The sequence below is a fragment of the Urocampus carinirostris genome, chromosome 8, assembly GCF_059441175.1.
Source record: "Urocampus carinirostris isolate Australia breed hairy pipefish chromosome 8, RoL_Ucar_1.0, whole genome shotgun sequence".
Lineage (NCBI taxonomy): Eukaryota > Metazoa > Chordata > Actinopteri > Syngnathiformes > Syngnathidae > Urocampus > Urocampus carinirostris.
In genome coordinates this window covers 43,091,307-43,116,355 of record NC_142356.1, presented here as the reverse complement: position 1 = coordinate 43,116,355, position 25,049 = coordinate 43,091,307, and the positions used below count along the sequence as shown (strand labels likewise).

Below are 25,049 nucleotides of genomic sequence, written 5' to 3'. Positions count from 1 at the left end.
TCATCAAGAGGAAAAAACTTTCTGCAGTCAATTGAATATGACCATTGATACTCTACAGCAGGGGTGGCCAACCATTCAGCGACTAAGAGCCAATTTTTCGTCTGTGTTACTACAAAGAGCCACATCATAGTTGTTAACGGGGGCGAGTTGATTATTTTTTTTCTTTGTTACTAAAAAGCCACATTATACACATAAACATCTTTTAATCATGTACGCACGCATACACAAATCTCTACTCGACTAGATCTGATGAAAATAACCACACCAACATGATAATATCAATAATTTTCAACAGTTAACATTGTGAGCACTGTTCCAGATCCATTATCGACTTGAGGTCTGAGAGCTTGGGATAGTCCTTGTCCTTCTCTTCCATGAAGTTTCACTGGATCCAAAAGCTCAAAGAAGCGAGATAGTACCTGGCTTTTTGACAGCCACCTCACAGTGCAGTGCAGCGGCAGGTCACCTGGAAGTCCTTGGTCCAGTTCAGCGATGATATTCCTGAATATCCTCCGGTTAAGCGCATGTCAGAGCATATCCCATGTTGTAACAATGACAATAAAGGCATATTCTATTCTATTCTATTCTATGTGTGCAGATGAAGTTGACGATTTCCATCACAGGTTTCATGACGTTGTCAAATTTGAGTGATTTAGACACGAGTTGCTCCCTGTGGATGATGCAGTGGAAATCCCAAAAGTCTGGAAATGTTTGATCAGCTTTGTACAGTCCCACAAGCCTGTTCATTGATCCGATGATGGCTGGCGCTCCATCCGTAGCTCTTGCAGTTAGTTTGTTTGCAGGTCAGTGTGCAACTGTTATTCAACAGCTGCATTAATATCGGATATTCTTCGTTCCATACTGTGGCGAGACAGTTGAACATCTGATTTGCTCTGTTTTAGTTTGTTGTCTACAGGGGCCAAGATTTCAAAGGCGTCAATGACGCATTTTTAATGAATTCTCTTTCGTTGTATAGCTTTTTAGCCCGTGCTATGTTCCAAGCTAACTGATAAGAAGCAAGCGTTACGGTCTCAGAGTGTTTCATATTTTTTTTGAAAGAAATGCAAATGTTTTTCTGCTTTGCTTTTCGTAGTCAACAACTTTTTCTTACTAAGTTCAGTCCCTTTTGGAAATTCCTGTTCGATGTTAGGGTGGAGTGCGCTGAATTGACGCTGAAGATTTGAAGCTTTGAAATGTGCTAATGCCGCGTTACGTATAAGGCAGATAGGCTTGCCATTACGTTCAATAAAATAATATAAACTCTCCTATTCTGGCAAAAACGTCCTGTGTTCTTCTTCATATTTTAGTTTGGCTGTGCCTTTTTACCTGCCATTTCAAGAGGTAATTTCACATAAATTGACTACAATACATTTTGTCAAACAAATATTTTCTCGTCGCTCGTTTTACGTCACTAAAACAGACATTCATTGTCGGAGTGCCATCTAGCTACAGGGAAGGCAAATTACAGTGCCGGCTAAACATTCTTGATGCATGTCATGTTACAGCTTCGAAAGAGCCGCATTAAACCAGTTTATAACAGCTCCTAAAGAGCCGCATGGAACTAGTTCAAGAGCCGCATGCGGCTCGAGAGCCGCGGGTTGGCCACCCCTGCTCTACAGCATAGGTGTCAAACATGCAGCTGGCGGACCCGCCAAAGGTTTTATCCTAGCAGCAACACTCCCCTCTATTTATCTCTCTTTCTTTCCTTCTATCTCTTTCACTCTCTTTTTCTTCATCGCTTCTTATTCCTCTCTTTCTCTAAACGAACTAGTCCCCAGTTGAAATTATTTTGACACCACTGCTCTACAGTAACTCACACAGAGTTTAGATCAGCTATCCGACACAAACTTTTTTTTTCTCTAAATGTGTGGGTGATATAAATGAAATGAAATAACAAAGTGTGTGAGTGCGTGTGTAATCGTTAAACAGGTGATATTTACGCGTGTACATACACAGAGGCCCATTCATACTCTAACCTAATGAGAATAGAGGTGCAGCAACCGCGTTTAATGACTGCATAAAAACCTAAAAGGTCAACCGCTTACAATATATTAATTATTTTTTCATATTCTTCAAGTGAATGTTTTTGTGACCGTTTAGCTTTAGTGCCTCAACAAAGTAACAACAAATTTCACTCAAAAAAAGCTGGCTAGGAAAGCGAGCTCTGTTGTGGGCAAAGACCTGGACAGACTAACAACAGTAGCTGAGAGACGAGCACTGAAAAAGCTGAGGTCAATCATGGACAATCCATCGCATCCACTACACAGCATTATCTCCAGACAGAAGAGCAGTTTCAGCGACAGACTGCTGTCACTGTCTTGTACTACGGACAGACTGAAGAGATATTTTCTTCCTCATGCCATGAGGCTCTTTAACTCCACCCGGCAGAGTAAAGGCCCACATTAAACCACACCACCTACATTGGATATTACCGAATCTTACTGCAATATGTATTCTGTGTAGCACTATTTAGTTACTCTATATAACACGCTACAGTGGGCATTTGCACGTCACACTGGGTATTTGTATATTGTATTCTTTTGGCTTTATTATTGTACTGTTCTCAGCTCAGGGATGCTGCTGGAAATGTGAATTTCCCTTAGGGGATGAATAAAGTATCTATCTATCTATCTATCTATCTATCTATCTATCTATCTATCTATCTATCTATCTATCTAATACCTGACACGGGACATCAACAGCATTTATTTTGAAAATAAAAATAATTATTTTAAAGCTAAATTTAAGGAAATGACTGACAGGGCTGCTCTATGAGAGCATTAATACCGTTTATTGCAGTAGACAGTCTGGGTACGATATTAATCCATTCTGAAGTGAAATTGTCTTTGGGTGGGGGATAGAAACCTCTGGCAATTAACTCATACGTTTAAAACCCCTCTACCTCAGGTAAAAACATTAAAATTGTAAATACCTATTAGATATTAGGAACAAACTATTACATAATAAGTGCTACTTATGTGTAAAATACATATATATGATTTAATAAGAGTATAAGGAAAAATAAATGTAAAAGTAAAATTAAATTCCTTTTACCTTCGGTGAGCCTTTATTCAAGCTGGTACGATGGAGTAGCTCTAACTCTAAGCACAGGTTCTGATCCGACTTGAGAAAATGGCATTTTAGGAGGGAGTTCAGCCAACAGCATCTGAGCATTTTTATGATGCATGGATGCAAACCAATAGCAAACCAGAAATTAAATTAAAACAATAGCAGACAGAGATCTTAGAGACGTAACGCGCATATGAACACTGCAAAGTTAGATTTTTTTTTTTTACAAGTTTTATGACGCGAAATAATTACTTGTATATGGTGTGAGAAATGCTGCAACAAGGGGCTGGAAAAACATGAAATCGTTGTAAAAAGTAGACACCATTACCCTGGCATTTACTGTATTTTCCAAACCAACTGTTATGATTTTAAAGACGGCAGATTTAAAGCGAGTCGAGGCACATCAATTAAATAATTGTCAGGGTGAATTCTGCACAACTTGAGAATTGCACTATTCCTAAGTGCTCACGGATAGAATATTTCAAGCATCAAGTAGCGATGCAAGCACAACAATATATACACATTTCAAGTCTGCTTTAAAGAGAACTATACAATGTTGTCCAAACATTTGGACAGTTTTAGGGTGTGAACAAACTACAAATGGGAAAGTTGTATATTCACTAATAACTTTTTGTTTGTTTCTTTTATGTTCTTTCAAAATACGTCTTGAAACAAAAGGATTTGGGTGGAGAAAAAAAGGGGTTGAACCAGAATAGCAAACAATGCACTATTATTTTTCATTGCATTATCATTATGACTTACCCATTACAACCAATTTTTCATGTTATCCTGATATTTTTTTCTCTCTTGCTCTCTTAGCCTGGAGTGCCATGTCTAATTTTGTTGCAGTCAATGTTTCGCAACGTTGATATCAATGACATATCCTATTATAAATAAATATACAATTTAAAGAGAAATTACATTTTATTTGCCTTTGATGTGACTTGACTTGAGCTGGTTCAGTTGAGTAGCGGGTGGATTCAGAATGCGAGGGGACAAGGACGGCAGATTAAAAATTATTGTTTAAATTTCCGCTTTTTCGTTCTGAGAAGGCCAGTCTTCTGGTGATCCCAAGAGCCAAGAAGTGTTCCGCTGGTTCGAGAGCGTTCTCCATCTGGGCACCGGTGCTGTGGAATGCTCTTCCCCCTGAGATCCGATCTGCAACCTCAGTGGAAATGTTTAAATCTAAGCTTAAAACACACTTTTACTCTATAGCATATGAATAACCTATACTTTTCGTGGACAATATCTCTGTATTATTTGTGATTGCAACATCCTTTGCTTTCTGGTAATCCTGAAAGGGGGATGCCACATGTGCGGTCCCTTCTCAAGGTCTCTTCATTTTCCTCATGTTGATGTTTTTGAGTTTTTCCTTGCCCTCATGTTGGTTCCAGATCAGGGGATGGTGTGATAATAGTCTGAAAAAATAGTCTGTGTAATAACCTGTGAAGCCCTTTGAGACTCTTTGTGATTAAGGGCTATACAAATAAAAATTACTTGACTTAACTTGACTTGAAGATTGTCATGCCCTTAGAAGATGTCTTTACCGTGAACTTGTTGGAACTTGAATATTCAGCCCCATTTAAAAGCTTTTCAAAAACCAGTGTAAATATATAAACAAATAAATAACCATAAATCATGATCTAAATATTTCTTAAGTAAATTAACGAGACTGTGTGTGTTATTTGATCACTAGATGTGGCTGTATTGTGTTCTGCAAACAAAAATGAGGACTAAAAAAGCACAAGAAAATGCCAGACAATAATGTCAGCTCCCTCTAGTTGAGGATCATCTTTTTCAAACAAATTAGAATTTATCTAACTAGAATTATTAAAAAAAATCAAATTTATAAGATACTCATATGATTTTTTGGGTTATTTTAATTATCATAGAGTTAGTCTGTCATGATTACTAACTCCTGCCTGTCCCGGGTTCCGGAGTGCTACCACCATCTACGGGAGGTTTTTAGCAAGGCAAAGGCCTCTTCCCTGCCGCCCCATAGGCCTTATGATTGCGCTATTGATCTCATGCCCGGGTCCACTCCCCCTCGGGGTCGGCTCTATTCCCTGTCGGCTCCCGAGAGGGAGGCTATGGACAAGTATATTTCGGATGCCGGCCGGCATCATTCGAGCCTCTTATCCGCCAGCGGGAGCGGGGTTCTTCTTTGTTGGGAAGAAGGACAGATCCCTCCGACCCTGCATCGACTCAACGATATCACGGTAAAGAACCGTTACCCGTTACCGTTGCTTGCTTCTGCCTGTGGAAGACGGCGTTCAACCGGCCACTACTAATATCTGGTATTGCCGTTCGGGCTATATATATATATATATATATATATATATATATATATATATATATATATATATATATATATATACCTCTCTCTCTCTCTCTCTCTTTCTCTCTCTTTCTCTCTCTCTATGTCTCCCTGCCTGCCTAATTAATTGAGTTAAGTTAATTAATTAATTAAAGTCAATGCATCTTATATGAAAGTTATAACAAATGTCATTTTTAATGTTTTTACAGTTAATAATTTTTGCTAATATTTTTTCCTCTTCATTTTGCACAGTTTACAACACCCTTGCTTTCATTTTCAACAGTAAGAATTTGGAGTCTCCTACACGGTCTTTCTGTACACCACATTTTTTACTCGTTAATCAAATCTGTGTCCATTTAGGTGATTTTCTAACTTTTCAATAATGTTTCAAACATACAATATTGCAAATGGGTGTTATACAGGAACTCCACCACTGCTGTTCGGACCTCAATTATCGTCATTCCGGACTATAAGCCGCACCTGATTATAAGCCGCACCCACCGCATTTCGGGAGGAAACGACTTGGTACATACACAAGCCACACCGGTATATTAGCCGCATGTGCCCACATTAAATAATGGATGTTTTTGAATGAACTATTCTGTTGACGGGGGGATTTTGTATAAGTTTATTGATATATATTCGTTATCAATCGTCCACTATCTATTATTACTCAATTCATGATACATTTCAAAGCCTATAGGCCGAAACACTTGTTCCCAATTAAGGAACTGAGTCAAGGTCCTAGCCAAAGGGCCAAGAAACTATCAGTGCCATTGCATCATTCCCAGTAATACTGCAATACTGGGTCGATACGCGGAATGAACAGAGCAAGCTACTTATCATTTGATGCAGAACTGCAGAGTTGAAAGTAATCCAAGAAAAAAAAAGTGCATAGTTCCAAAGGTAAGGGTGGGAATAATATATATCCACTATTGTCTCCTCAGTTCACAAACACTCCCCTTTACCCGTCCCCAGTTCCCATCAGCCCGCGTTTGCTCCGCCCCTTCTTTTCTTATTCGCTCGTGAAAATCAGCATCAGTGTCTCAAATAAATACAAATAGATACATTACAAAAATATACAGTTGCAAATACATATTATACATGGTTACACATATTTACAAAGAAAGACGGTACACCGAGAGAGTTTTCAAAGCTTTAATAATAATAATATAACTTTCATCCCAAACCGTGCCTTTGAAAGGTACCAACACGCTACTATCAACACGCATGCAACGTATCAAACGTATCTGTTAAAGAAGCATACCATAATTGTTAAATTCACGGTATACCGTCCTCATCTTCCTCTCCATAACTGTCGCTGTAAAAGGCGTCTCCTCGCCATCTGAAAGAACCTTTATCGTGTAGACAGTTTTTGCATAATCTAAGGAGTTGAAGTCTTCCTCGTCACAAGCTGCCATTAAAAAAATTACATAAATTGGCCGCTTCACTGGATAAGCCGCAGTGCTGAACATTTGGGAAAAAAGTAGCGGCTTATAGTCCGGAATTTACGGTAACCCTCCAACAAAGCTCGCGTCACAAGGATAACAACAGTGATTTGAAAATGGCGACTTTCTCTCATCCGTTGCCCTCAGGGAGGAGCTCAGAGGCAGAACTCAGCCGTCAGATTCAGACAATAGCCGTCTGGGTCGGCTTTTGAAATGTATCACAAAAATATGGAGTGTACAAGCCTCTAGCTTGTGAATCAGGAACCAATAGCTCACAAGCCATACATCGCTCTTTTCATGAGTACATATGGCTCGGAGACAATATTTGACTCTAAAAAACTTCTCTGTGGTGGTCCAAAGTTAGGTGGCTAGATCCAAATTTTGTACGTGCGAAGACGAAGCCACATTGAGGCAGCACTAGGTTCAGTCCAGTATATACAGGGCACATTCTTAACTACAGTTTACTGTCAGTGTGTCACACCAACGTACCCCATTTGGCAGTAGGTCGCTAAGAAATCCTTTAAAACGAAGCTTTTTAAACGATGTATGTTTAGTTTATGATAAAAACCCACAGAACAAACTGTGAATACCTAAAAACTCCAGCTCGGTGACCTTGCGGGTAGGGCGCTCACCCTGAGACTGGGAGGTTGCTGGTTCGAGCCTCATACCCAAGACTCATAACATTGGTACCCATTGCCCCCCTGCTTGGCGCTTGGCATAGGGGTTGGAATTGGGGGGTTTGGTCACCTAATGTCTCCCAACACATCAGTTTGGTTCAAACGGACGCATGAGAATCTCATCATAGGAATGTGGATACAATTAAACTGAAACTGAAACTTAAACTCCAGCAAACCACTGAGGGCAATTTGATTGGTTTAACGGTAGAGGTAGGCGGATCTCCGCACACAGCGCAAGGCACTCCCTTCACTTTCTCTCGCTCAGTGTAGTTTGAGCCAAAGGTAAATATGACGATATCCTTATCGTTATGAGTATTATTTTTATGTTTATATATTTACTCACACCCGTTTTGGAAACAATTTAGGACGAAAATTACATGTGTCAAAATGAGAATTAACAATCTTGTTTTACTGAAAGAAGGAGATCAATTTTAAGTATATTGATATGGGATACTGCCCTGCGACTGGCTGGCAACAAGGTCAGGGTGTCCCCTGCCCACTGCCCGAAGATAGCTGCACCCCCGCGACCCTACTGAGGATAAGCGTTGCAGATAATGGATGGATGGATGGATGATATGGGATACACGCTCTGGTATTATTATTATTATTTCTTAGATTGGATTAAATCTTCTAATGACACACAGTTAAATAAAACGTGCTTTAGTCTGGAGAGCGGGTTTTTGTTGAAATTTGTTGTAAAATACATGGTGTGGCTCTCTTGAAATTTCTTTTTTTAATATTTTTGTTTTTATGGCTCTTTCGGTCAGAAAGGATCCTGACCTTTGCTATAGCCTGAAGGCGTATTAAATTATGACCAACCCGGACCAAAAACGATGGGTCGGAGGCTCAATTGGGGTTCTTTGGGTGAAAAAAAGCAAAGATGTATGCCAAGGCTATTTGCTGGTGGGTGAACATGACCTCTCAGATGTCGGTGACAAGAAGGAAGTCAGTAAGGAAGGCAGCTGTAAGCAGGAATAAAGACATTGCTGCTCTTAAGTTGGGGGTCTTTGTTCAATCTGTCCCGTCCTTTCCCATCATATTGACACAGCCAAGCTTTCCATCTTATATCCCCTTACTTTGCTGATATCACCCCTCAGTTTTCAAGGACACAGACATTGCAGGAACAAAAGTATAAGCAAATGTGGGTACATTACATTTACTCTGTTACATTTGCTCCAGTATGTTTTGGGACATTTTGTACTTCTGGGAGTATTTTCAAATCACAATACTTTTTCCTTTTACATGAGTAGATTTGTGAAGAAGAAACTGAACTCTACTCCACTACATTAGACTACATTGAAGCTGTTACTAAGTAACTAAGTAGCACTTCTCCAAGTCCTCGTCTGCAGTATTTTTGCAGTAGTTTTTTCACCAACTTCTCTTTTACTTTTACTAAAGTAATTTTTTGGATGACTACATTTTACTTCTACTTGAGTCATGTTATTTTGAAGTTACAGTACTTTTACTGAACTAACATTTTTGGCTACTCTAACCCACCTCTGGTTCCAAAACAGATTTATCACAAAAATCAAAGGAATATTGTGGAAAAGGTGGGCCAAATTAACCCAAGTAATGGATCGCTCCTTGCGTGATATAACATAATGTGTTACAAGGACACCTGAGCCTGTAAACGACAATGTGTTGCTATTTAAGCGAAATGCCATTGTACAATTAAAATAATCACAACATCCAGCCTTGATTGGTGACCTAATTAGACAGGTGTCCAAATATTTTTTTCTCTGGACTGTGATTAATTAAAGTTGGAATGAAATATGGAGCCACCTCAGACCTCCAATCAATGAGCAAATATTTTATTTACAAGTGCAAACACACACGTAAAAACCAAGGGGAGCCAAGGGTCAGGCAGGACACAGTGTCTTTTTCATTTCTCCACAGAGCTTATTGATTTTCCCACTCTGCTCCATCTCACTCCCTCACCTCATGTTTCCCCGTCATCCCTGCTCAAAGTGCCGACTCTTTGCACTAAGTGTAAAGTAAGCTACTTTTAGTTGTGTATTTCTCAGATTCCTATGCTATGAAATTAACTTGTTTAACCTGTTTTTCTATCTTTAATATACAAGGCATCATCACACACACACACACACACATAGTCACGTTTCAAAGATCCATGTTTTCAGTCTAATTCCATTTTTTGTGATACGTTTTCAATGTTTTTCCATTGTATGTAATGTAATCCGCATGCGCGACTCCATTGTATTCACTGCGCATGCGTGACCTTTCAATAAATACGTCTGCTGAACCGGATGTGGTCAGAACGGCCGGGGCAGCCAAGCAAGATGGCTGGTGGGCCGGGCTTACTACATGCGCAGTAGTTAAACTCTATTTAAATGCTTTTATCTGAATACTATGGTCAGCAATGGGTTTATATCTTTATAAACTCCGAGAGTGCGCTCCGTTTTTGATAAGGATTTTTTTCTATCAAATTAAAAATATTTGCAAACTTTTGATACAGCAGAATTTTGATTTATGGATTAAGGCAGGCAGAGGTGTCAATCTCTTTTAAGATAATGGAAAAAATATACTCACACTGGGTCGGACTGGTAGATTATAGAGCAATGGAGAAGAGGGAAAAGGAGTAAAAAAAAGAGAGAGAGGTTAAGAGAGAGAGAGAGAACTAAAAAAAAATGTATCAGATAAAAGAGAATGGATAAGAAAGAAAGAGAGAGAAAGAGAGAAAGAGAGAGGGAGAGAAATAAATAAAAAGAGAGATACAACTAAAGAGAAAGAGACGGAAAAAGGAAGAAATAAAGAGAGGAAGAGAGAAAAAGTAGGGGAAGAGAAAAAAGAGATGACGAAAAGCAGAATAGAATTAAAGTGAGAGAGAGAGAAATAAAAAGCAAAAGAGAATTCAAGAGCGAGAAAGAGAGGGAGACAGAGGAGAAATCAGGGATAGAAAAAGAAAGACACACAGAGAGACAGAGAAATAGAGGGAGGCCAAAAACGAGAGGAAAAAAAGAAAGAAAGAAAGAAAGAAAGAAAGAAGAAGAGAAAGAAAGAAAGAAAGAAGGGTATATTTGTCTATTTTTTTTAAATTATTATTTTTTTAGACCCGGTTAATGGCGCCAAAACCACCCGCTAAAAGTGAAAATCTGCGAAGTAGCGACGACCCTTCAAAAAAAAAAAAAAAAATCTCATCTCATTATCTGCACCGCTTATCCTTATTAGGGTGACGCCGCGTCCGCCGAACTCGCTCCGTCGCGGGGCCCGGGAGTGACCTCCGCCGTTGTTGTGAATGTAATCAAACGGTAATGCACACCGTATTTAAATCACTTTTGAGCAGGTAACGTGTTTATTTTGCCTTTTTCTACTGTATCATAAAGCTTATTTCAGCATAATAAGCTTTATGGTAGAGTGCATGACAGTTCTCAAAAGTGATTTATTGACGGTGTGCATTATACCGTTCGATTACATTTACAACAAATACAAAGATGGAATGGTTTAAGTTGTATTACATTCCCAACAAATGCAAGACGAAGTGGTTTTGGTCATATGTTCGCCATTACATTCCCGAAAAGTGATATAAAAGTGAGATAAAACAAGGAAAAAGTAGTTATAGTCGCTAGGGGATGCAAATCTCGGCAGGGATGCATTTCTCGGCATAACACCGGCCGCCTTATCCCGCGTCCGCTGACGTTCCGCCGAAAAAAAACGCAAAAAGGAAAAATCTGCGACGCGCATAAAAAAAAATGGTTTTTTTTTATTTTCTTTTATTTTTTTTAACCATTACAGTATAGGCAGCACGGCGACGCAGTGGTTAGCGCGTGTGCGGCACAGTTCTAAGGTCTTGGGAACCTCCTGTGTGGGTTCAAATCCAGCTACCGGACTTACTGTGTGGAGTTCGTATGTTCTCCCCGTGCTTGCGTGGGTTTCCTCCGGGTACTCCGGTTTCCTCCCACATTCCAAAGACATGCATTTCAAGTGAATTGGCCGGTCCAAATTGTCCCTAGGTGTGACTGAGCGATTGAGTTGTCTGTCCACGTGTGCCCTGCGATTGGCTGGCAACCAGTTCGGGGTGTCCCCCTGCCCACTGCCCGATGATTGCTGGGATGGGCTCCAGCACCCCTGCGACCCTACTGAGGATAAGCGGTGCAGCTGATGAGATGAGATGATATATATATATATATATATATATATATATATATATATATATATATATATATATATATATATATATATATATATATATATATATATATATATATATACATATACATACATACATACATACATATATATATATATATATATATATATATATATATATATATATATATATATATATATATATATATATATATATATATATATATATATATATATATATATATATATATATATATACATACATACAGTGGAACTTCGATTCTCGACCATAATCCGTTCCAGAACCCTGTTCGAAAACCGATTTGTTCGGTCACCGAAAATCGTTTTTCCCATTAAAAGTAATGTAAAATCGTTTTAATCCGTTCCAACACCCTGAATGTTTACCATGAATGTAAACATGAAGCTAACCCAGGCTAATCGTACGTTCACCTTAGCGTAATCTTCCGTACGAAAGATTGCGCTAACATGAACGTGTACAACTAAAAAAATCAGGTCGTTTACACGTCTTTTAGCACCCGGGTCTCCACAAAAAGTGGTGAGCGGTTAAAGGATGGGGAAAAGAATTATGAATAGGATTTCTTACCTTTGTGGTGCTCAGCAGAAGCCATGCTGTATGTATAGCAAGATCGGAAACTCGCACACCTTCTTCATATTTTGCTATTATTTCGTTCTTAAATGCAATAGTTGTACGCACTACCCTTCTTTTTTCACCTGTAGCAACTTAGCTGCTTGCACCGACCTTCTTTGGAGGCATAATTAGGGGCTAAAACACTCCGTTCACCGATATTTAAAGCGAAAGCGAAAAGAAGTGCGCGCGCACGTCATAACAGTTCTTCACAAGGGGTGGGGTAGGGTGGTCCTTATTTTTCGACTTTTAAAATTTCATGCTCTGACCCCTTGAATATGTTCCAATATATACAAAACGTAATTAGGCAAAGTTTCATCAAAATCAAAGGATATTTAGAGGTCGCTCAAGGCCTCTGAAATTTTGGTATGAAAAATAAGGATTTTTCGCACATTATATCAGACCTAGTGTACAAAGTTACTGGCACAATAAATAATTGTTCAATAATAAAACTGCATAAATACATGTCAACGAAATACTTATCTGACCACACCAGTAAATAATTTTGACTGTCTTTCGGATTTCAAGGAGAACAATTGTCACAAAATGGATTGGGATTATTGTGGCATTCGTTTTGACTGGCTTTCTATTATCGATTAGTATCACAGTGCCTTGGTGGTTTCAGATATTCACCACACTGAGTTCTGATTGTCAAACGTGTCACAAAAATCAAGATGGCTTCATCGAAGAGATCAAAAAAATATCTTCTGCCTCATGAAGAGGATATAACAGGGTGTAAACTACCTTCGATTCAACAAGTTTTGAGTTATTTTTTGTATCGACACATCGAATGCAAAGAGACTATCAGAGTTGCAGCAACAGCCACTGTAGAGAAATTGACATCTTTCTGGCTCAGAGCACGGATTCCTGTACGTCACACACAAGACATGGTGAAAAAAGTTGAGAAACTATTTGCTGAGTGGCAGGGACTGAAAAAGAATTCAACTCGTGAAACAGAGACACAGAGAAAAAAGGAGAATGCGTTCAAAGCCAACTTCAACAACCTGTTTGATGTGGCACATGCTGAAGCCTTGACTCTAATTAAGATGGAAGAAGACCGCGAGTTTCTTTTGGCACAGAGAGAAGATGGACGACGTGGCTCGATGACATCGGTAGACAAGGTCCTTGAGAAAAAAGAAAAAGCCACACAGAAGAGACAATATAAAGAGGAAACCAGAAAGCGTAGATCCGATCAAGAAATTGAGGCGATGAGTCAATCAGTGACATTGGAGGGCAGCAGTGAAACTTCGGTTGAGGAGGAGTCTGGCAACTTTTCTCCAGACAGCGTTGCCTGCAGTAGCTCAACTTCCGATACCAACCAATCTAAGAGGCAGAAAGCAAATAATCTCCCCAGAGCTGTCGTCTAGTCTGGATCGAACCGGTATTTCCGATAGGAAAGCAATGCTTCTTGTCAGTGAGACAGCAAAGAGTTTGGGACATGATCTCTCAGAATTCTCTTTAAATCGAAGCTCAATTCGGCGACAGCGGCATGAACACAGAAAAACACAGGCCACAGCTATTAAGCATGCCTTTGATCCAAAAGCTCAACTGGTTGTTCACTGGGATGGTAAACTTCTTCGTGATTTGACTGGCTCCGAGAAGGTAGATCGGCTACCAGTTTTAGTGTCTGGACCTGGAATTTCACAACTCTTGGCTGTACCGAAACTTGGATCTGGCACGGGACAGAACAGGCTCGTGCTGTGACAGACACCTTAAATCAGTGGGGTATATCTGATCAGGTGAAGGGTATGTGCTTCGACACAACCAGTTCCAACACCGGTCGCCAATCCGGAGCTTGCGTGCTTTTGGAGCAGATGCTTGGCCGTGACCTGATGCACTTGGGATGCCGTCACCATGTCATGGAGCTTATTGCAGGTTGTGCATTTTGGACGTGCATGGGATCGTCTTCTAGTCCAGAAATCCAAATCTTCAAGCGATTTAAAACGCAATGGAGCTTCATCGACTCCAGTGACTTTCAGAATGCAAACAGTGATGAGTACACCAGACAGAACATCGCAGATGTTAGAGACAGCCTCAACGGTTTCATTTCTGAAACCCTTCAAGCGAACCAACCAAGAGACGACTACCGGGAGTTGCTCGAGCTTGTCCTTGTCTATCTCGGAGGCATACCTGAGCGAGAAGTGAAGTTTATGGCACCAGGGGCGATGCATCAGGCGAGATGGATGGCCAACATCGCAGATGTTAGAGACAGCCTCAACGGTTTCATTTCTGAAACCCTTCAAGCGAACCAACCAAGAGACGACTACCGGGAGTTGCTCGAGCTTGTCCTTGTCTATCTCGGAGGCATACCTGAGCGAGAAGTGAAGTTTATGGCACCAGGGGCGATGCATCAGGCGAGATGGATGGCCAAGGTGATATATTCATTCAAGGTGTGGATGTTTCGACACCAGTTCCGACTGACTGCCCGTGAGGAAAAAGGTCTTCGTGACGTGTGTCTTTTCTATGCTAGGATATATGTTAAGGCTTGGTTCCTGTGTCCTGTGGCAGCCAGTGCTCCTCGCCATGATCTCGCTTTTCTAAAGGACCTGGTGAACTATGGGAACATCAACAAAGCCATCTCTCAAGCGACAAGCAAAAAGTTTGCAACTCATCTCTGGTATCTTTCTGAAGTCCTTGTTGGCTTGTCCCTTTTTGATCCCGACGTATCGCATGAAACGAAAACTGACATCTCGAGTGCCATGAAGTCAACCCCAGGAGCGGAAGAACCAGAAGTTAAAGGCCAGGTGGATCTGAAGTGCGTCAATGACAAGAAACTCGCAGATTTTGCAACCACTAATACCATCAAGCTGCTGCAGCTTCTCAAGATCTCCACCAGCTTCTTGGATGCAGAACCGACCACATGGAATGGCCGCATTGATTATAGAGAGGCATGTGACAAGGTGAAAGCATTGTCTGTCATCAATGACCACGCAGAGCGAGGCGTCGCACTGATTCAAAACTTCAATGGTTGTCTCACCCACAATGAAGAACAATTACAGTACCTGTTACTGGTGGTTGCAGAACATCGCAAAAGGTTCCCGAATACTCAAAAACAGACCATCGTGAAAAAGAAATGAACACTTTGTGAACATACACAACATTTGATGATAGGCTATGTTACAATGATAAACTTAATGATTCGTTGAGGTAATTGCTGAACTGAGAGCAAACGCATTGTTTTTCCAAAGACAATCGGCCTGTTTTATGTGAACTCTGAACTGGTGATTTGGAAATTATTATTCGACTATTACTCGGTAGACTGTTTGGTGTTGGCTTGGTTCTATTTTCACTTATCATATTGTTTTTGTACTGTATGCACATCAAACTGTAAGATTTGTTTTCACACTGTTTTGCATAATGCACATGATCTGTGTTGGTGAAGTTGCAAATTTAGTTCATTTTATTGACACCCAAATTTGGATGTTATTTGGAAATGTCGATCACGCACATTGAATGAAACCTCGAAAGGGTGGTGGCTGTTGAGGTAAAAATAAATACAATATTGTTATATTTACTTGTAACTTTTCTTGTGTTACAATTATAAGCAATGGACTGAAATTGGATGTTCTAAAACGCCGTACACATAGGGTTAAGATTTCCGTTTTTTCTCGAAAATTGCCAAAATGTTACCATTTTGGGAAATTTCAAAGTCGTTGAGCTACCTCTAAATATTATCCAAAATGTTCAAAATTGCACACAGTGTGTTTTTATCGATATAAGAACATATGCGGGGGGTCAGAGCCCAATATTTCCCCCCCAAAAAATTCGACCCCCATTAAGGACCACCCTAGGGTGGGGGCAGTCTACACCCGTACGCCGTTTAGCATCACACCCTAGCGTACCGGCGTTCGAACTCCGATTTTAGAATTTCTCGAAATTTTTGGTCGAGAACCGATATGTTCAAACTGAGAGGCGTTCGAAAACCGAGGTTCCACTGTATATATAACCAGCAATTTTCATTCTCCTTTATAACCACTAAGTATCATATTTTTGTACTTTTTCTTGAACTGATTGGTATTTTCAATTTGCTTCAGGTGCCCACATAGATTGTTCCATATTTGGACACCGGCTATATCACTTTCTATTCGTACTACCGTGTTCACTGCGCCTTTGCGGAATAACATAAGCTTAGTTTTACTCACATTTAATGATAATTTGTTCCAGTCAAACCATAATTTTATCTCTTTCATTTCTTTATTTATAGCAGTTCCTTCTTGTCGGAAAGTGTCACCTGTACAAAATACAGTTTTAACCCCCTAGCTACTTTGCACATATCATTATACTGTATATAGTATAAATTATTTAAGGCCTAATACTGACCCCTGGGCGACACCACATGAAAGGTCCACGTATGCAGAACAATGATTACCTCACTTCACAAACTGTCACCATCAATTGATTTTTTACCTAGTCCAACACTATTCCCCTTATCCCATACTTTCCAGTTTATTGTATGATATGTTATGGTTAATGGTATCAAAAGCTTTTTTCGAGATCGATGAATACTCCGATTGCATGTTTTTTGTTATCTATTGCCTTTGTGAATTCCCCAATTGTTTCAATTACTGCCTGTGTTGTTGATCAGTTAACCCTAAAACTATACTGACTCTCTGCCCAACTGATTGTGTTTTTTCCAAAAAATACATCCATTCTATTGTTGAAATGCTTTTCAAATATTTTTGAGAATATCGGCAGTACTGAGACAGGTCTATAGTTTTTGAAGTTGTTTTTTTTCCCGGTTTTGAATAGTGGAATGACCTTGGCAATTTTCATCTGATTTGGGAATGAACTAGTCAAAAAAGACAAATTGCAGATGTGAGCTAGTGGTTTTGATATCTCCTCAATGACCTGTTTGACTAATGAAATATGTAGGCCATGGCAGTCTGTTGATGTTTTATTTTTGCTTTTTTGAATAATTTCAATCATTTCATTTTCCTCAATTGCCCTCAGAACCATAACGGGGATTCTCCTCAATTAGTTTATCCATGTTTAGAACCAATATTTTCAAAGAACTATAAATATCCATACCACCTCATGCATATTAAAATTTTCAATGTTGTCTGATAATATTAATCAATGTATTTTTATATATTTAATATTTAGCTTCAGCACCTTCTGTTCTCTGCTTTATGAAGTTCCTATACAGTAAATGTTTCTTTTTACATGCAATTTGTAGACCTTTAGTTAACCATGGACTTTTCTTGTATTCTTCTTTTTTATTATGTTTCTTAATGGGACAGTGCTTATCATATAATGAAATTAATATTGTCAGTAATGTATTGTATGCATTGTTTACATCTACTTCACCATATATTTCGTCCCAATCCTGTTCCATTAATTCATATTTTAAATTAGCAATTGCCTCTTCTGTCCTTTTTCTGCTGTACTGTTTATCTTTCCTTATTTCTCTTCTACAAATAATGGCACATACTGTGAACAGTGGAAGGTGGTCAGCACTATCAGTCATCAATAACCCACTTGTTGTCTTGTTTTCTATCGCATTGGTGAATATGTTGTCTATCAGAGTGGCACTATGGGATGTTACTCTACTAGGTCTAGTAATTGTAGGGAAGAAACTTAGACTATGCATTAAATTCACAAAATTGTCAATACTTTTTGGATTGTTGGGATTTAATATGTAAATCTTAAAATTCCCACGAAAAAAGACATTTTCGTTACCTTTTTTTACTACGATGCTTTCCATCCGTTCTGTGAATTTGTCCATACATGTACCCGGAGATCTATACAAACTTACAATAATATACTTTTTCTTTTCCATACAAATCTGTATTGTGATACATACTGGTCCTTGTTGTAATATGAACACGTATTGCTTATGGTAGAGAAAAAGTCATTGTCTGGATCAATGTCTTGTCCTATGTCAGATGTGCTGTTTTCATTGTAGTTAAATGTTGTCAATTCCAGTTGTGCATGTTCCTTTATCCACTCTGTTGCGTGTCCATTGTCACTGATCATAGGTTAAGCTTTATCCCTGATCATTATGTTTATGTTCAGGTTTGCGCTGTTACAAGTCCACCCTCGTTTATTTTGAATTGACGATGATTTTTTCCAACTCATCCAGTTCCTCAATGCTCCTCACCATAAGTACCTTGGCCTCTTCGGGTGTTCCATTGAGCTTGATGAATATCTTGCAGTTTCTGGTCCATGTACTCTGTATTTTTTCATTCTCCACGGGTATTGTGCTTTTTTTTTGCGATGTCTGCGTTGGCCTATTGGAGATGTTCATTATAGACACATCTGTGCCTTTAAACAGCCTGCCCTGTTTAAGGAGTGAAACCTTGTGTTTCCTGTTCACAAATCTAAAAACGACTGCTGGCTTGTCGGTGCAGTTTCTCTTGAGTAGCGGGTGGCAATCTTTGACTTGTTTGGGGTCCACGGCAATCCCTTTGGACTGCAGGAATGCAGTCACCTGTTGCCCAGTTGACATTACATCCAATGCGAAGCAGATATATTTGTGGCTATGTAAAATACTTGTTTCACAAGGATTTTTATTATTTATTGAGGCACAAAAATATCAAAACCTATCTGGCCCCATGTGAAAAAGTAATTGCCCCCTAAACCTAATAGTGAGTTCCTCCTCAGCATTAAGAAAGACTCATGACCAATTTTCGTAAACCTTCTACTTCTGTTATCGCTGCCGAATGTGGCCACACTCGCTGTTAGGTTCGGGGGTCAATTACTTTTTCAGGGCCGGATAGATTTTGATTTTTTTGGTGCCCTAATAAATGGAATCAACATTTGAGAAAATGCATTTTGCATTTCCTTGGGTTGTCTCTGTGTGATATCAAAATTAGTTTGATGACCTCAAACCATTTTGAGTGATAAATATGCAAAAACCACAGATAATAAAAGAGCTTTACAAAATGCATCACTTATTATGCCCCATCTGTGTCATTTCTTCCCTGTGATTGGTCCATTGCCACACGTGGATGCCTGGGAGGTACCATTGTGGGAAGTTGCTGCTACCTGTTACGGTAATTTAAATAGCGCTTGTCAAACGGGGAGCTCTAGCGCCCCTATGGTAATATGAGGGTTAATAGAATCCAGCTATAAGTTTCCGTTACTTAAAGCTTACATTTTTCGCTCTCAAAACCATCTCCTGCAATCCTTTTCACTCAAAACATCTCTCTTTCAATGGGCTTGATTCATTTGGAATGATTTATTTTCACGTGAACTATTCACACTCTCTCAGGACGCAGGTCTGAAAACCTCATCCTCACATCATCCGCCAGAAAAGAGTACAAAGGCTCATCTGCAGGAAATCCGTGATTTTTACAGCATGTCGGAAGTTAAAACCTGTGTCTTCACCACGGCTTACAAGCGCCATAACTCATTGACTCGCTTCTCTCCGATGCTACTCTCCAAGGTATGCATCAAAGATGGAAAAACAGACTAAAAGCACCAGTGAGGAATAATTGTTTTCTGTCGATCACACCGCTGTGGCAGACACACAACAACCAGGAAAGATGTTAGCCAACTTTTAAACAGCCTAAGCTAATAAATATTCAGCGTGGTTGGCTGCAGTCCTGGGTTGTGTAGTCCGACATTTAATACTCAGGAAAAAAGCGCTTTTGGTCCTTCGCATGTTTGTTTATTTCAGGTGAGGCTATGAAAATAAAGGGTGCAAAAGGATGAGCAGTTCCTTTAAAGGTTTTATTTACAAAATATTTTGGGCATAAATGCGCTACAGACAATGGTGTAAAGGATTACACTGCCACAAATACATTCCCACCCAACCGTTCACAACCACAAACTCTGTATAAGCAGGAACCTCAAAAGACTCACAAACTAATATGCTGATTCACACCAGTGCTACTAATAATTGGGGCGGCAGTGGCTCAGGAGGTAGAGCGCTCATCTTGGGATCAAGAGATCGCAGTTTAAATCCCGGCTCCTCCGTGTTGTATGTCGAAGTGTCCTTGGGTAAGACACTGAACCCCTAATGCCCCCAATAAGCAGGTTAGCGCCTTGCATGGCTGCACGGCCGCTATTGGGAAGTCTTGACTTGAAAAGCGCTATATAAATGCAGATCATTTCATTTCATAATGAATCAGTCAATTGGAGAACTTTATTTTGAAAACTTCGACCGGTCCCAGGACACACACCAAATGACCAATGACTTCATCAGCATTTAAAAGGGGCAGGCGTGAACGCCTATCTTTTTGTTCTTTCTTCGTGCCTGCTTCCAGGACAGTGGCCCAGGTGGGGGCACTGGCAGGCCTTTGCCCCCTTAGACCAGTGTTTTTTAACCGTTTTCGAGCCAGGGCTCGTTTTTTACATCGGAAAGGTTTTGCGGCACACCACTAACCAAAAATGTTATAAAATGACACTCAACAGTTTGTTTATTTACAATATGATTTATAATACCCCCAGTTTTTACAGCACAGACACTTGACATTGAAATAATATTTGCAGAAAATGATTCATAAATGTTTTGTAAAATTTCAGATTTTAAAAAGTAACATTGGATAATTTCTCACGGAACGCCTCACAATCTCTCACGGCACAGTGGTGGAAAATCACCGCCTTAGACAATGGGAACAAAGAATGCCAAAGCCCAGGGCCGCTGCCCCTAGGTGCGGAAGCTGGGTGCATGCCAACCGCGAGGACTGCATGTGCCGTGTTTCCTTCCCTCTTTCCTTCAGCTGAAAGCTTCAAAAGATTTACCAACACACCATCATTGGTGTTTTTGGGCAAATAATTGATTATGACACGCTGTGAAGTAACTCCTGATCCTTGAAACGAGTTGATTCTCTTAAAATCAGGCTTATTGAGCAGTATTTCCAATCACTACAGGATCTCTTCACCCCTTTACCCTTTCTTAACACTCGGTCTCCTTTGGCAGGTAGAAATACAAGTTTCTCCTGCCATAACGTCCTTTGTTTTTTATTGTTTTTTGTGACCTTCAGTGCAGATGGCTCTGGGCAGAGAGAAGTGGACTGTGTGCATTGCTCCGCCCACTTCTAGCGCTTACCCCAAAAAATTGCTCTGTGTGCCTGGCATGCAAACTTTTGACAAAACAGACCAGATTTGGTAAGCTGAAAATGTTTGCGGGCCGACTATTCAGCCTGGCATTTTTCTGAACGGTCTTTAATAATTTCACCGGGCATCAGCATTGTGACCTCTTAGCTCACCTTTGTAGCATTTTTATTTGACCCGCAGGGTCTTGTGAAAAAGCGCTGCTGTACTGTTGAAACAGCTTCCAGTTGCTTCACTATTGCACAGTGTTTGCTTCCACTTACCTTTTTGAGGTCAGCATGTTTCGTCCAGCAGTGCCTTTTAATTTTATATTCTTTGAAAAGAGCCACAGTGTCTTGGTAAATTGGGCAGACGCAGTTGTTATGGATCTTGGTGAAAAAATACTCCAATTTCCATTTATCCTGGAAGCGGCAGCCCACACTGTCAACTTTCTTCTTTTTTTTTAAATTTAGGTCACCATGTCCGAAATGGGTAAAGCTAAAATTCTCACAGACCGCCAGGGGCAAGGTGGCCAAAAGGCTACTGCCATCATCTGGTGAAATGGTGATTTTTTTTCTGTACAAATATATTTATTCTGCGTTCAACAATACTGCCTGTTTTTGGTTTTACAACTAACAAAATCATCATGCACGGCTACTTATTTTTTTGCTTTCACACGACTGGCCTGTGATGTCTCTTTTGTCCAAAACAGAGCCAACTGAACTGAAACCCGAAACGCCTTCCTTCAAGCGACAAGGCAACGTTTCCGACATACCAGTCTCATCATGCGGATCCCGTTCGGCCCCTCAGCATTTCTTCTGGCTTCTAAGACTGTTTGCGCCTTTGTTATTGTACATCATAGTGCATTTGTATGTGTTTTATTACTCCAGCTGTGTAAGCAACCTCCATGTTGACAATGGCAGTCCAAACACAAACAGAATAGGTTTTTAATGATGTGATAATTAGGGAAAAGACACACATGCACACACACGTTTTAATTATTACACTCCACGTCCCGTTTTGTGCATTGAGATGAGCTTTGAGATGCATGTGTCTCAGTAGCAGCTGTTAGCAGGCCAGGTGGCTGAAACACACACACACACTGACCCCTATACCTTTAACTTTATTGCACGGTCATAAACAAATACAAACAGGTCCTAAATTAACAGGCCTGATTGAGGAGTGTTGGACGGACAAAATCTCGTTAGCGGGCATTCAGTACTTCCAAGCTGCCAAATTCCACATTGGGGCATGTTTGACTTGATAATTGCAGCGGTACTAGTTGCAGCCAATGCACATGGGGAAAATGGGAAAAAATATGGATGTATGATAACTACAAGACTGATGATTATCAAAGAGATAACGGCCAAATTTCATGTCACAGTTATCGACCAGATAGAAAAAGAAGACCCATTAATTAGTCATTTGACGCCACGCTACTATATGCATTCAGCCTATTTAACACACAAGATTCAAAGCATTTATGCTCCTTGTCAGGGACTTCAAGGCCTTCTCTGCTGTTCAAACAAATATCTGAATCATGATATGTTAATTATGTTTTTTTCCATGAAAACATACTAAATAATTAGAATATATTTTTAGAATAGAATAGAATAGAATAGAATAGCATGGAATAGAATAGAATAGAATACAACACCTTTGTTGTCATGAGGTCAGGAAATTCAAAGCTGCCCCATACTGTACACATGCAGAAAATGCCTTCCTGAGTTAAACAAAATTAATTTGAGCAATGGTGTTTGGATCTAGTAACCTCCTCCCACACAAGGGCCCCAATCAGGTTTGGAAGTGAGCACAGATTCCCCATACACCGGTCCCCTGTTTGTACACCATTCTCTTCTACCACCAGGCTATGTTTGTTTGTGTATGTTTAAGATTTTCTTTGTTACTTTGATCCATTTATTTTCCAATTCCAGTTTTGGTCTTTGTTTTTTGTTTGTACAGTTCCTTGTTTTCTGAACCCACTTTTTTTTGCCACTTGGTACCTTCGTTGGTTATTAAATGAATTCCCTCCTTTTGAGCACCCCTGCATCCAGTTCCTGCATCCCCCACATGGGTTCATTTACCACCGAAACGTAAAGAATGACTCAGACAAAAGTACCCAGGGAGGGGTCCCATGTCCCTGTCTCAGCGGCAGCTTCTAGTTCCTGTCCTGACGGCGAGGGGTAGGACCCTCGGCCGCACCTTGTTTCCTGTCCTGGCAGCGAGAAGAAGGCTCCTTGTCCGTGCCCTAGTTTACTATCCTGGTGGCAAGGGAAGGCTCCTCGGTCGCGCCCTGGTTTCTTGTCCTTGCGGTGAGTAAAAGGCCCCTTGGCCGCTCCTAGTTTCCTGTCTCAGCAGCAAAGGGCAAAGACCTTCAGCCACCTCAGGCCTTAAAAAGGCATCTTTTCACATCTTGAAAGAGTCGCTTTTTTAACTTTTAAACCAAACCTTAAAAGGAGACAGATAATAAGGACCCACGTGGAAATTTTAGACACAAATTTTCAAAATGTTCTCTTTTTATGATGAAGTAGTATGCTTTTGTACTGCATTGAAATATGTCACTGCCTACTTTATGCCGTGAGTGTGTAACTTCTTCATTTGGGCTCCAGCACCCCTGGGACCCTACTGAGGATAAGAGGTGCAGATAATGGATGGACGGATGGATGTTCAAGACTATAAGGTGCATTTTTTACAAAGGCGCTCTGCTAGCAACTTGTTTTGAAACCTTTATTTATGAACATAATGAAGGTCAAAAAAAGCCTCAATGATCTTAAGTAATTGCGTGAGGCAGACAAGTCTAAAGTGGTACATTTGTTGATATGGGACACAGGCTCTGGCATAATTATTATTTCAGAAATTTGATCAAATCATCTAACGTAACACAGTTAAATAAAATGCTTGGAAAATATGGATTGTGTTTGGAGAGCAGGTTTGGCAGCTTTGCTAAGATTTTGTCTTAAAATATATTTGTAATGGCTCTCTCCCCCCCAAAAAATCAAAATATTTTTCTGTTATGGCTCTCTATATCAAAAAGGTGCCTGACCCCTGGGTTAGGGTATGTAGCATTTAATTATAATTAATCAATTAGATTTCGAAATCTGTTTATGGTCCATTAGGCACATCTTTGAATTCCTAAACCATCCTAAACCAGGCTGGATCTTTAACACAATTCAGGAAGGATGCTTCCAGGTCCCATACTTAATTGCAAACGTTCGAATCGATTGATTATTAGATCCATTAATGGGAAGTGGAGGAGGAGAAGGATTTTTTGGTTGAACAATTCTGCAGCAGCTGTCATCCCACTGATGAACTCTCCAATGGCTACAAGCAATTCCTGACGCTCCGGCAGCTGCTAAAGGTCAGTGGATCACCAAAGTCGTTATGATGCCGTCCTGATGAATGGCATCACAATCAATTTGATGCGCAAATACGTGAAATGAAAATAGATAGCATGCTTGTTCTGTTATTTTTATGGTGGTATTTTGTGGACAGTATTCAGTTTTTGAATACTAAATCTGATAATATGCATTGAAAAACCTGCAATGTAATCCGGTTAGCTAAGGGGACACTAGGGTTGCACAAGAGTTGCACCAAACTAACAACCTTTTAGGTTCAGAGCTTTGGGGGCACTGAGCCCTCAAAGTGTCTTGGTGTTTTTGTTTTGTTTTTAATTTCACTAAACGTGATATAAGATGCAATATGCCATTATGATAAAGTTTTAATTGAAATATTTTGCTAAAGGATCTTTATTTTTAAAAGGCCGTTTTTATTACTTAAATGTTCCTTTTTTAAATTGCATTATGGCCCTC

General features: G+C 39.9%; 2 protein-coding genes across 2 annotated transcripts in view; both read left to right on the top strand.

Moving 5' to 3' along the window:
• Positions 1–22,043, top strand: part of LOC148361950 (uncharacterized) — a 294,325-nt gene extending 272,282 nt beyond the window's left edge. The window contains exon 4 of the transcript XR_015851172.1: positions 21,953–22,043. The gene's annotated coding sequence lies outside the window, so the exon portion shown is untranslated. The remainder of the gene's footprint in view (positions 1–21,952) is intronic.
• On the top strand, positions 13,624–15,338 carry LOC148361951 (uncharacterized). The gene has a single exon (XM_088343032.1). The coding sequence runs from the start codon at positions 14,010–14,012 to the stop codon at positions 15,336–15,338; it is 1,329 nt and encodes a 442-aa protein (XP_088199158.1). The 5' UTR covers positions 13,624–14,009.
• Positions 22,044–25,049: the final 3,006 nt, after the last annotated feature.